Below are 12,969 nucleotides of genomic sequence, written 5' to 3'. Positions count from 1 at the left end.
TTGTTCTTGACGTTTTACTTTTTCCCCGCCGATTTGAATGTCGTTCTTTTTATGTCTCGATGCCTTCGGAGATAAAACGGTTGCTTCAGTTATTATTTATTTATGTCCCTCTTTCTGGATGAAATATTCCGTTATAGTAGTTTGTTGTTGTTGTTGTTGTTGACATTTTTCTGTCACTTTCGGTCCTTGGGCACACTTCCGGTGTGCATTTCGAGGGAGTGAATGTGAGTATGAATGGAGTTTGTGGTGATTTTTGTAAATGTACAAAAATCATTTCGAGGTGAAGTGCTGAGTCATATAGTTTACACCGGTATGTTATTCCAATAGGAGTTCATTTTTAGCTCAACTGGACTTTAGTGTCCGTTGGTAAGTCAGTGAGTGACTGACCGTCCGTAATCACTTCAGTCGTTATTGCTTGAACCAAACCCGATTTTGCTGAAACTTGGTCCTAAGCTTCATACCTGATGCCGAACGCAGGTGTGTTGACCGCATCAAAATCTGCGCTCATTAAGGGGGACTGCGGGGGTGTTTTTGACCCCCCTCAAAATAGGTATTTGCTCTCTTCTTTGAAACGACACGAAACTTGATCACGACCTTCATCAACCATTGTGTACCAATATTTGTTTACGGCATTAAAAAATATCAGGGTCTGTGAGGGGTTTGAGTGACTGTTGCTCCTGATGCAGGTGAGCTTCAGGATCCACAGTCCTATTTTTACCTGCGCCACCAAAGGTGGATGGAGGTTATGTTTTCACCCCTGTCTGTCTGTTTGTTTGTGAACAAAATATCTCAAAATGTTGTGGACGGATTCGGACGAAATTTGGCACAGATGTTGAGTATGTAACAAGGACGAAATGTTTAGATTTTGGTGAAGATCCGGATTCGGATCCGGCTACTAGAATTTTAAAAGTGATTGTTCACCATTGGGAAATAGGGACAAAATCGATACACATAGCAGGATATCTCAAAAAGTTTTGGACCAAAATTGGTGGACAGGTTGGCTTTGTGACGAGAACGAATCTATTTGATTTTGGTGAAGATCCGGATATGAATGCGGATGCGAGAATTATTTAATTTCTAAGCGATTCTTCACCATTGTGTGATTGAGCCAAAAACGATATATAGCACGATATCTCAAAAAGTTGTGGATGAGTTATGACTAAATCGGTGAGGTGACAAGAACTAGCCGATTAGATTTTGGTTCAGGTCCGAATCCAGATCCGGCCTATCATTGGGATACAAAACAAACTGTTTTAGCCTGGTGGAGGTATGCACTCTACCGAGTGCCGTTCTAGTTTGTGTATTGATGATTAGCGTGTATGCAGACCATGGCAGATAGGAACACCACAAGTAGCTTGTACTGCAGGTGTAGGTAGAAATGAATGGCAGCTGGGGAGTGATCATTGTGTGTAAGGTTTGTTGGTGGGTGGATCAGATCTCAGGGTGAGTGAGGAATGTGGACAGACAGACAGGTGGAAACATAATCTCTGTCCACCTTCGGTGGCGGACGTAATAAAACAGTCATTTCTAGCCAATGTGCAGTGGATCAATTTGTGTTTGTACTGCATCGAGTTGTTACCATGATGTATTTCTGACACTGCTGGATGACATTTTATTGCAGTCAAAGGAAAATGGCAGGACCTCCCAGTGATTTGGAACCAGTGTTTATACGAGCCTTGAGTTATCTACGTTCCAAGAGCAGAGACTCTGCTGACAAGCTCAAGGCCTTATTGGATGAAGCCCTGCTTCGGAGTGGGGGAGTGCTGGGCAAGGTATTTGAGGTTTGGGGAACGTTATTCTTTGCCATAAATCTGACATAATAGCTGTTAATATGATCTTTCAAAATGCCAGTAAGACACAAGTTTAAGATGTTAGTTGGTGCAGTTGGTTTCTTGTCGTCACGCATGTGGGACTTCAAACGTCAAAACAGATAATAATAATGGGGGTCAGGTCGAAGCTGTATGCCGTATGGGATAGTGAACCAGCTCTTCGAAACCACGATCACAAATGGTGGTTCGTGCAATGCAAGAATTGTACACAGGCACGTTATCGTGAAGGAGGAGCACACGTTTGGTCAACACCCCTTGGCATTTGTCATTGATTTGCCTGATGCAATTTTTGGCAGAGACTGGCATATTGCTCTGTGGTTTTATCTTGCTGACTGATGGTAATCTGCAACGTTTTTGTGGGTGAAGGGGATACCTTGTGCTTCCATGCCCTGGATCACAATGGTCACCAGTGCAATGCCAATTGTAACCATTGTGATCCAGGGAATGCACTGTGCCAGGTCGGACCCGCATGTCTGTCTATCTGTCACCTCGGGATTCTCCATTTGTGTCATCCTGTACCTCTTTTCAATAAACCTGTTATCTCTTAAGAATATGTGTCACCTGATTACTTCTTTCTCACGTGCACAAACCGTGTTGGTGTTTGGGAAATCCCTGTGGGAGATATGAATTGGCAAGGTGGATTTAATTTAAGATACCGGCAGGATATGGATCATTGTCCGCTAAAACATGTTTTCCTTTCCTTTGATTCAGCCATTCGAGAACCACAATGCTTTGGTGTGGTGGAGACCCTGTCGATGTCAACGTGACAATGTATTGTTATGTTTGTGGGGGTAGGTAATGAAATACCTTAGGAAAGTTAGAATCGTGTAGGTTTAGAATGCTCCGCATGCCGCGAAAAATCTCGGTGTAGTAAGTAGGCCATCTCTCTGGGTAAGAGCGTTTGCATGTCACCATAAGGGGCGTGGCTTTGTACTAATTAATTATAGGGCTTAAAGAGTAATTCCCCAGTGTGTAATATTCCCCCCTGTGAACTTCCCCACATCTTTATTGTCCCCCGTCGCACAGCGGAGCGAAAGGGGGACTATGGTTTTCCCCTCCATCCGTCCGTCCGTGCGTGCGTGTGTGTGTGCGTGTGGGCGTGCGTGCGTGCGTAAGCGAAGGACCGCATTCGAATTTGGTGTGTGGGTGCAACCCACGTCAAAATCCAAGATGGCCGCCGCCATGTATGTCTGATGCCATGTATGTCTGAACCTTGTGAGCTGAATATATTGAAAAATAAGCGAAGTACCAACTTCTAATTTGGTGTGTGGGTGTATCTAGGCATAAGGAAGAACGCTATTGAAAATTGGGTCGCCACGTCAAAATCCAAGATGGCCGCCGCCATGTATGTCTGAACCTTGTGAGATGAATATCTTGAAAAATAAGTGAAGTACCAACTTCTAATTTGGTGTGTGGGTGTATCTCGGCATAAGGAAGAAGACATTGAAAATTGGGTCGCCACGTCAAAATCCAAGATGGCCGCCACCATATATATGTCTGAACCTTGTGAGCGGAATATCTTGAAAAATAAGTGAAGTACCAACTTCTAATCTGGTGTGTGGGTGTATCTACGCATAAGGGAGAACGCTATTGAAAATTGGGTCGCCATGTCAAAATCCAAGATGGCCGCCTTGCGTCTTCCACTTTGTCAACTCGCATCACTTCACCGACGGGGGACCTAGGCGTAACGCTTGTTACAATTAAAAAGCCCGCCAAATAACAACAGCGATGTAATGGACTCATTCACTCAAAACGCCGCCAGGGCTAACCAGCAGCCAGCATAATTCTCTAACGACGATTAGACTCCGCCCCCCCCCTTCCCCCCGCCCGAAACGAAACAAAGAAGGATCCTGCATGCTTGCTACATGCCGGCGGCTGGCTACGGGCACGGTTCCACGCCATATTTTGCGCTTCCCGCGCAGTGACTGGTTCGACGACCAGCAAGCCCGACCAGTCATTTGGGGACGCAAAGCCAGCCGGCTTGAAACGAAACATCATTTATTAACTCAACTGGACTACTGTCCAGTTGAGTTCATCACATACTGAACCCTCCGGCGTCCGTCGTCTGTCATCGTCGTCGTCGTCTGTCGTCTGTCGTCCGTTAACTTTTCGACGTTAACACTCCAGCGTCCACAAATATCAACCGATTCTGATCAAACTTGACATGCAGCATCCTTACCCCAAGGAACAGGTTGGTATTACATTTCAGCCCGATCCGTTGAAAGATGGCGGACTTAGGCGACCATTTTGTTTTTGGTCATGAAAACGACGTTAACACTCTAGCGTCCACAAATATTAACAGATTTTGATCAAACTTAGAATGTTTAACCCTTACCACACAAGGTAGGTTGCTACTGCATTCCAACCCGATCCGTCACAAAATGACCGCCATAGGCCGCCATATTGTTTTCAGCTCCGAAACGATGTTAAGACCTTAACGTCCACAAATATGTATGGATTTTGATCAAACTTGGTGTGTGAGACTCTTACCACATAAGGTAGGTTGCTATCTTAAGTCAAATCTAGTACAGACAACTGACCTACTTTATAGTTGTCCAGTCAGTTCAGTTGAGTTCTGCTTCCCTGGAAGCTCTAGTTTTTACTTTCATTTTCCCCTTGTTTGTATACGAGTCTGAGTGGAGACGTCTCAAATTAAGAAATAGGTTTTTACCTCGCATTCATTTTAAATGCTTGCATTATTTTCATTCAATCATTATTTGTGACTTTCATGTCTTGTCTTGTTTCGTTTCTTTGTTCTGTGGGTTCGGATTAACCCCGATTAACCCCTTTCCCACGTGCGCCAAAGACAATCCCGCCAAGTTTTGAAATACGTCTCGGAGTTAAAGCTCGTTTCGGTCATTCGTCACCCAGGGGTCTTAACCCCGGGGACACGACAGTATATATCATCAGACCCTGTCAACGTCAATGTGACAATGTAAATATGTTCAGATCCTGTCGACGTCAACGCGACAATGTATATATCATCAGATCCTGTCGACGACGCGACTGTGTGTGTGTGTGTGCGTGCGTGCGTGTGTGCGTGTGTGTGTTCACCGAAAGCTGAGCGCAATTTGCACCCAGCCGGTGTCGATTCTCCAACTCTTGGACACTGAGTGTCCGTTGAGTCCAAATTCTACACTCCTGACACCAGTTGTCCTGTTCCAGGGTCTGAGCTTTACACTCCGAGGCGTTCAGTCCAACTATGGCGGTGTTATTTAATACGCGTGCGAGGCGGGAGGGAGGCAGCAAGGCTCTTACCTGCACGGATTCCATTGGAGCGTCCTCGAACCACGATAATCGAACCAGACCGACACGGAATTAAAATGCAACAAATAAACAGGTTTAATAAAAATAAATGCCAGGGTCAAGAAATGCACGGTAAAACTAATTCCTAATTTGGGGAGCCCCTGCATGGACTCGTAAAACAGCACAAAAGGATAAATAAATCAAAGTAATTTAAGGTGTGTGTGGTGCGTTTGCCTGCATTCTATGGTCACTTCAAGCGGTCCCTAACCCTGTCGGCCGCCGCACGGGTCCCTGGTCCGTGCGCAGGAAAACAGTCCTTGGTGCGTGGCTGCGTTCACCCCAGCCGCCGACTTGCAGCGCTCAGGCCCAAGCTCCCCTCTCGTCATCCGCTCGACAAAGCACCACGGTCTCTCCGGCTCACTCGGCACAGCACACAGCCGTCACGAAGCCATGAACCAAGGGCATCAGAGTCCATGAGCTGCGACTGCCCACCACGCAGCCAGTACCAAGAGAAATAAAAATGTGACTATTCGCTTTCGACTCGGGACACAAAGACAGAGCAAAGGTGCAACTGTACGCGATGAAGGCCAGCTCGGAGAGAGAAAACTGTGACTGCTCGCTATCGATGTCGTGAACAAGAGGATAAAACTGTGACTGCTCGCTATCGATGTCGGGAACAAGAGGCTAAAACTGTGACTGCTCGTCGTCAAACCCCGGACCAGGAGAAATAAAATGGCGGTCCTCAGCCTTTTTGTTCCCTAGTCTCGAACGTCATCTGATGACGTCCGCACGCGCTGCAATCCATCGTCATCAAAGAGTCCATCGTAGCAGTCCATCGCCCTGACCATTCATCACCTCTCGGGGCGGGGCCCCACAGCCCTACCTGCTTGGTGTTGCGATGACTCGGCTGGCCACGCCAGCAGCAGCGTTCAAATGTATGAATCCTGGTGTCTTTTTGGGGGTTTATTTAGTGCTATTAATTTAAGTGTGTAGTGCATGGCTGGTGTGGTGTGTGTCATAAGGAACAAAGGAAAAACCACAGAGGCGATTTACATACAGGGAATTATTCTTATACCCTAACTAATTGACATAGCTCCACCCCTCTCATTGAGACAATTATACAACTTTACCGGACACACGGAGCTGACCTAAGTGACAGGTTTCTTCTTCTTCACGACAGTCGGAGCACATTACCTTATGCAATCCTACCTGGCTCTAAGGTATTTCATTACTACCCCCACAAATGTAACAGTATGTACATATTGTATTGCACAATCCTATTAAAGATTAAATTTTGTCCAGACAAATGTTCCATCAAATTAATCATTTGTGATTTAACGAGACTACACTCTGAGTTACCAGCCTACAAAGGAAGATGAAATGTTTGAATATTTTCTTCATTCCCTGCTCTTTTAGCAAATACCATGGATATCAAACCCAAGTGTTTTGTATGTCAAGTCCTCAAATCCTCTCACACCACAGGCAGTCTTAGCTTTCCTTGGTTTCGTTTAAGATATTGCTCAATGCCATCCAATTGTTTACTTGTTCTCAGTATTGTTTGCTCTATTAATGCCGTGCAGGAGCTGGATATCATCAAGCCAGCTACAAGCAAAGGGTTACCGGCGAGTCGACAGGAAAGCAAAATTTCCCAAGCAGGACTTGGCTTGCGAATCACAATCACTACAGACAAACAACGCAAGGATGGTGACCGGAAGATATCTGAAAAGGTGAGCACAGCAGCAAACAATTTAAAATCAGCTGTCATTGCGAGTACTCGTAACCTTCATCCAGAGACACCACGGTATTTGTTTTAAATGCCATGGTACGGTACTCATTTTTCAGCCAATGCACTTGGATGATGCTGATGTGCTTGGACCAGCAAAACGAGCAAGGCTGGAGCGACTTGAGAGCCGCTCCTCGCCGGTGCCCTCTGCTCCTAATCGAGACCTTCTTGTGGATACTGTGGCCGGACAGGATGAGACTAATGCCGATGAATTTGCCATGGAGATGGGCTTGGCATGTGTTGTCTGTCGGTAAGTGAGGCCAATTATGTGAGTGAAGGCTTACAATACTAATGATCGCTTGTAAGCTATTCTGAGTACAATGCCTAAATACCTGATGATTGGTCATTGTTTGCAAATGTTTAAAGATTTTTATGATCGATTCCTCCCTCTCTCCTCCCTCCCCCCTCCCTCACCCCATCCATGCAGGCAAGTAACTGTGAGCCCTGGAAATCAGCTGGTGGAGTGCCAGGACTGCCACAACCTTTACCACCAGGACTGTCATCGGCCATCTGTCAGTGACAAGGAAGCCAATGACCCACGGCTCGCCTGGTACTGCCAACGGTGTGCACGGCAAATCAAGAAGTTGGTAAGATTACCCGCTTGTGGCCTGGTATTTCCAGCATAATTAATCCTATTCTATAAGTCTGCTCTAGTAAAGCAATTTTGTGTTCTACAAACTTCCGTCGTTGCCACTATCAAAGAGCAACTCGTTTTCAAAAGTAGATTTTTGTTTTGTTTGACCCCATAGTGTTCTCAGTCCAAGTTACCTTGTTTTATTTATTTTATTTTACGATGTTACATCTTGATAAAAACATTTATCTAATATTTAGCTCTGCCACTGAAGGTGGACAGAGTTTATGTTTTCACCCCTGTCTGTTTGTCTGTTTCGTTGTCTGTTGGCAAGATGTCTCAAAAAGTTGTGGACGGATTCGGACAAAATTTGGTGGAGAGGTTGTGTGAAATGGAAGATTTGATTCGATTTCAGTGAAGATTTGGATACGATGATTTTTTAAGTGATTCTTCACCATTGATAGATGGGGCCAAAATGATGTGTGTGTGTGTGTGTGTGTGTGTGTGTGTGTGTGTGTGTGTGTGTGTGTGTGTGTGTGTGTGTGTGTGCATATATATATAAACTCAAAATAACCAACATGCGAAAACAAAAATGCAGCGATATACGGCAGAGATACTGTACTTGCACGGCAAGATAACCACGTGACCGGAACCCACCTGGTGGCGCCTGGCGTAAACTCAAAATAACCAACATGCGAAAACAAAAATGCAGCGATATACGGCAGAGATACTTGCACGGCAAGATAACCACGTGACCGGAACCCACCTGGTGGCGGCTGGCGTAAACTCAAAATAACCAACATGCGAAAACAAAAATGCAGCGATATACGGCAGAGATACTTGCACGGCAAGATAACCACGTGACCGGAACCCACCTGGTGGCGGGTGGCGAAAGCTCGTAACTCAGATCTCGGCTCGCATCTCAAAGCAATAAACCGCCCGAGCGACGGCTCGTATCTCGAAAAACTCGTAAGTTGGTGCACTCGTAAGTCAAGGTTCCACTGTATATATATATATATATCTTCTCTCTTCTCTTCTCTCTATATTATAAAATAAAGCTTTTGCCGGGTAGTAGTAAATTCATTCAAAAATAACCCGGGCAACGCCGGGTGCTTTCGGCTAGTATATATATATATATCGCATGATATTTCAAAAAGTTGTGGACGAGTTATGACAAAACTAGGAGGATTAAATAGTTAGGCGACAATAACAAGCCGATTGGGTTTTGGTTCAGGTCCGCATCCAGATCTGGCCCTTCAATGGCATGGCGAAGGTATGAGCTCAACTGAGTGCAGTTCTTGTCTAATCAGTGTATTGACATGTCTTTCATAGAACTGTTATTAAAGGATGCAGCAAATACAAAATTGGCTGTGAATTTGTGAGCAATCTTGAGCATTATCACGTGCCACCAACTGATGCGACTCAAGCAAACATTAAATATATTAAATAGCTAAATTTGGAGAATCACTGGATTACTTTACATGAAGTTGCAGAAGAACTGGATGTCAGTGTTGGAAGTGAGGAAGCGATTGTTCATTCTTACTTGGAATTTGATAAGTTAGTACCAAAGGATTTCACATTTGATCAAAGACCAATCTGTCTTGTGGTGGAACTCGGTAGCAAAAACTCGGTTCAGATCCAACCCGGTAATTTTGCCAAAACTTTGCCGGGTCCTGGATCGGCTGGGAACTGGAATAATTGTAAAAAAAAAAAACTATAGAAATAATAAAAACATATTAAGAGGTTTTTTTTCCACGTTTTTTTAACCTCATCCCACACAGCGCCAGTGGGAAATTGAGTTTTGCAATCGTGTGTGTGTGTGTGTTGTGTGTCCAGGCTGTAACCTTTTTACCATTTGAGCTTTTGTCATAAATTTTTCAACTTAGCTTTATCATGAGAACATGGAGAAGACAAATTAATAATTTGGTCAAAAGGTCAGCATCACATAAAATCATCAATGTTCATCTAATTGACCTGAAATCTTACGAATTTGCATATTGAGTCACTGAATTGGTTCACCAATCAAAAGCTAGAAGGCTATTTTTTTTTAGATCAAAAGGTCAAAGGTCATGGATGCATAAAATCTTTTTTTTTTAAATTTTTTAAGCTGTTTGTCATGTTTAGCATACGGAAGAAGGAGACGTCTGAAACCAAAGCGGATGCGGATGGTCTTTACATTTTCAGATGCTTTCTATTTTTTTTCAGTTTGTATCTCGGTCATGTTCACCACTGAAAGCTCTTGAAAATTGGTTCAGAAAGCCCCCCCTTTTCCACTTTTGCTACATATGAGCAGTCGGCTATTTATAAACTAAGGTTTACGAACCTGGTGTAAATCATACGGAACCGATGTATCACTGTACAGAACCAATGAAAATACAGAACCAATAAAATATGGATTGCAAAATGCAATAGGAAAGTGCAGTAAAGTGTACATCAAATCAATAGTTAATTGAATGCAGAGATTAGTAAATTAATGGTCGCCTCGAGCATTGGATATTTTTGTTCATTTCAATCTCCAACCTCAAACAGGGAACCATGATTGTCATGGGGCCCGCAAGGCTAACCCCCGCTCGAGCGGGGAAAAATGGCCTTAAAAAAAAACGACCATTCATTCATTATATTCCAATCTCCAACCTCAACATCACTGTCTACTGAAGCTGGTACGGGACTTTCACCCATACCAGCTCTCAATATTTCCTCGTTCGTGGCACGGACAGATGGTGCATCAACCCCTGCTTTAACCAAGCTTGCATGTTTCAGGAAACACTGAAGGTCGTCCGTTTTCACCCCTCAGCCGAATGGGCTAAGGGGTATTGTCGTCACGGGCGTCGTCCGGGCGGGCGGGCGTCCGGGAGGGCGGGCGTCCGGGTGTCCGTCAACTTTTGGTTTCCGTCAATTTCAAGCAGAACGGCTTGTCCGATTAAATCCATGTTTGCAGTGTGTGCTGGGGTTGAGTAGAGGAAGGTTCATGGGCACGAAATGGGTTAATGGGTTCATGGGCGAAAATTTCATTACTTGCAGTTCCTACTCGGTATACAACTTCGCTTCAAATAACAAATTATCATCAATGCTTCCTTTCACCATGCATGGGCTGAGGGGTTACGCCCGATTTGCGGTGCTATTTATTTTTTAATTGGCTTCAAATCATGAAGCATATTTTACGTTGAATTATGGACGCTGAAGTACCTCCCGGACTTTGGGACCGCCTCCCCAAGCAGTGGGTCTCGTGGTTGGTCACCTGCAGGTGTGGGCAGCACATTGTTCTCACCATCCCTCACTGTGAGGCATGTCCACATGGAAGAAGTCTTTCTCCCATCTTCTTGGCCCTATAGCGCATCTTGCTGCCATGGCTTGCACGCACGCACCGACATCGTAATGGTGTCCTTTTAAAGTGCGTAGCGCTTTCCCGGTGATTTCGTGCCCAATTTCTCACCTGGCCTCGCTTGTACAGGATGTTTTACACCATACAATCTTATTCCGAGCTCTACTGTCCATGAATTACATATGCTTCCCCCTCAGCGTCATGTTTAACAACATGAATTATCCTAACAGTAACAGGCCCCTATTACATGGCAATCCATCCTACTCGAAACAAACGGTCCATACTATAATCTTACCAAAATCTAGGTATGGACTCCCCCCTCTCTTCCACATAACAATATAATTCCCTGTCCATTTTATGTTGGAGGAAAGAGTAAACAGAAAAGACGTAAAGTGGGTGCAATAAATCATTTGAGATTCACTAATTAAAGCATTTTAAAATGGATGTATTAAATAAACCTTTGTTTTCATTCGGAGGCTGTGCAGAATCAGAAGACTTCGGGGAAGCCAGGGGCAGTTGCAGGCCTGGGAAATGCCAAAGATGCATCTGTGAAGAAGATGGAGAGTCGTCCTACATCAGATTTATTCCAAGCCTTCAAACGCTCTGAAACCAAGGTTTCTACTTTATTAATATGACTCCCGCAATGTACATACAGATTGCCATCAATCTGGTGTATAAGAGCAGAAAAGAGAATGGTTTCACATGATGTATGATTGCTTCCCTGATATGTTATTCTGGTTACTAAGGTCGGTTGTTGTTTTAGTTAAACTGGTTAATTTATTATACAAGTTATTGAGGCCAGTAAAGGGGGAAATATTGAGGTCACATAAAAAAACAGTCGCCTGAAAATCATACATTTTTCTTACCTTTGTTCGTTCTTTTTTTTTGTCCTTAACCACCTTAATGTAAATGACATATTATGGCCTACAACAACATTATTTCCCTAATTGTATCAATGGCTTGTTCATAACCTTTCACATTCGAAAATATAAAAGCGTGACCCCATAAAACATGTGCCAAGTAGGATGACATGTACACCATAAAACATCCAAGTAGGATGTCATTTTGTTGAACTTTTGTTCCAGGTGTCATCATCCTCACCCCATGGTTCTCTCACATTCCCACAAAGTGGAGGGCCACCCTCCGCTGTGCCAGCGACCAGTTCCTCCACAGTTGGCGGCCTAGCTGGCTGGGCCGCCAACTTTGGAGCAAAGACATCGAGTGCAGGACCTGTTGCATCTGCCGTAGGTGGGAAGTTTGGTTTCGGTTCTGGGACAACGATTGGGAGTAAAGTGACACCTGGCTCTGCAAAGGTCACAAAAACAGGAGTACAACCGAAGCTGGGCATGGTGGTGACGTCATCGTCCGGTAAATGTTCGCCTCCAGTGCCATCTCTCAAAGTGGAGGGCTACAGAGCTCATGCCTTGGAAGGAAAGAGACTGGGGGTATTATCAACAGTACCTTCGGGAAGAAACTCACCGGGTTTGGTCTCTTCAGGAGGCTCGGTATTTTTGAGTAGCGCATTGGGGACGGTTCCAGTTAGTGCTGTCGGCATGCTGGGAGCTGTTGGCTCCTCGAACAATTCTGGTGCCAGTGGGGGGATAACCAATTTGGGTAACAATGGCAGCAACGTGTCGGCCAGCAAAACACCGACATCTCAAGAGTCGCAGCTCAACGCAATGCGGAGACTGCAGCTCGTGAAAAAGAAAGCGCAGCAGAAGAAGATGAAGAAATGATTTTCCCATAAACTGGCATCTTGTCCATGAGGGGATGTGTTACGTTTAGGTTTTTTTTTTAACGTTTAAGCCGTTGTGATATGCTTTCACTCATTGATGTACTGTATATGCTTTGTCTTTCTTTTGGGGGGTTGGGGGCCGATGCAGGGGATGAGGGGGGGGGGGGATATTTTCTGAATGAACATCACGACAGATATCCAAGTAACCCTTTTGATTTTGATGGATCCTTTGTTGGAGATGGATCATTAAAAATAATCGTTGCACAATTCATATTGTTTCCCCTCTATTCAATCATGTCATTTTCCATCGATGAATTGGGCTTTTAATTAATTTCTTTTTTTGCATATAACACAAGTTGTAATAATTAACTGCAACATAACGCTCATCTTATGGAAACATTGTTATTGCAAAACAACAATAATCATTATTAACTCACAAATGTAACTTAATTGTAAAGTTATTGTAATGACAACCTCAATCTG

General features: G+C 44.3%; 1 protein-coding gene across 4 annotated transcripts; it reads left to right on the top strand.

Annotated features, from left to right (window-relative positions):
- The first annotated feature begins 163 nt into the window (after positions 1–163).
- Positions 164–12,756, top strand: INTS12 (integrator complex subunit 12). 4 transcript variants are annotated; one of them, XM_068131354.2, is made up of 7 exons: positions 164–224; positions 1,622–1,772; positions 6,656–6,802; positions 6,918–7,108; positions 7,286–7,445; positions 11,237–11,365; positions 11,837–12,756. In XM_068131354.2, the coding sequence occupies exons 2-7, from the start codon at positions 1,632–1,634 to the stop codon at positions 12,485–12,487; spliced, it is 1,419 nt and encodes a 472-aa protein (XP_067987455.1). In that variant the 5' UTR covers positions 164–224; positions 1,622–1,631; the 3' UTR covers positions 12,488–12,756. The 4 variants fall into 4 exon arrangements, with proteins under 4 accessions (XP_067987455.1, XP_067987453.1, XP_067987454.1 ...); XM_068131352.2 differs by having other exon boundaries at positions 11,228–11,365; XM_068131353.2 differs by lacking the exon at positions 164–224 and adding an exon at positions 356–477 and having other exon boundaries at positions 11,228–11,365; positions 11,837–12,755.
- The last annotated feature ends 213 nt before the right edge of the window (positions 12,757–12,969 follow it).

This window comes from Myxine glutinosa, chromosome 11 (assembly GCF_964187855.1).
Source record: "Myxine glutinosa chromosome 11, kmMyxGlut1.1, whole genome shotgun sequence".
In the NCBI taxonomy this organism is placed as follows: domain Eukaryota; kingdom Metazoa; phylum Chordata; class Myxini; order Myxiniformes; family Myxinidae; genus Myxine; species Myxine glutinosa.
This window is presented reverse-complemented; position numbering and strand designations above follow the sequence as displayed.

Coding starts and splice junctions, on each gene's coding strand:
- INTS12 (XM_068131352.2), top strand. CDS start 1,632: ATGGCAGGACCTCCCAGTGATTTGGAACCAGTGTTTATACGAGCCTTG. Junction 7,109..7,285: donor TTGGCATGTGTTGTCTGTCG/GTAAGTGAGGCC, acceptor CCATCCATGCAG/GCAAGTAACTGTGAGCCCTG. Junction 7,446..11,227: donor CACGGCAAATCAAGAAGTTG/GTAAGATTACCC, acceptor TTTCATTCGGAG/GCTGTGCAGAATCAGAAGAC.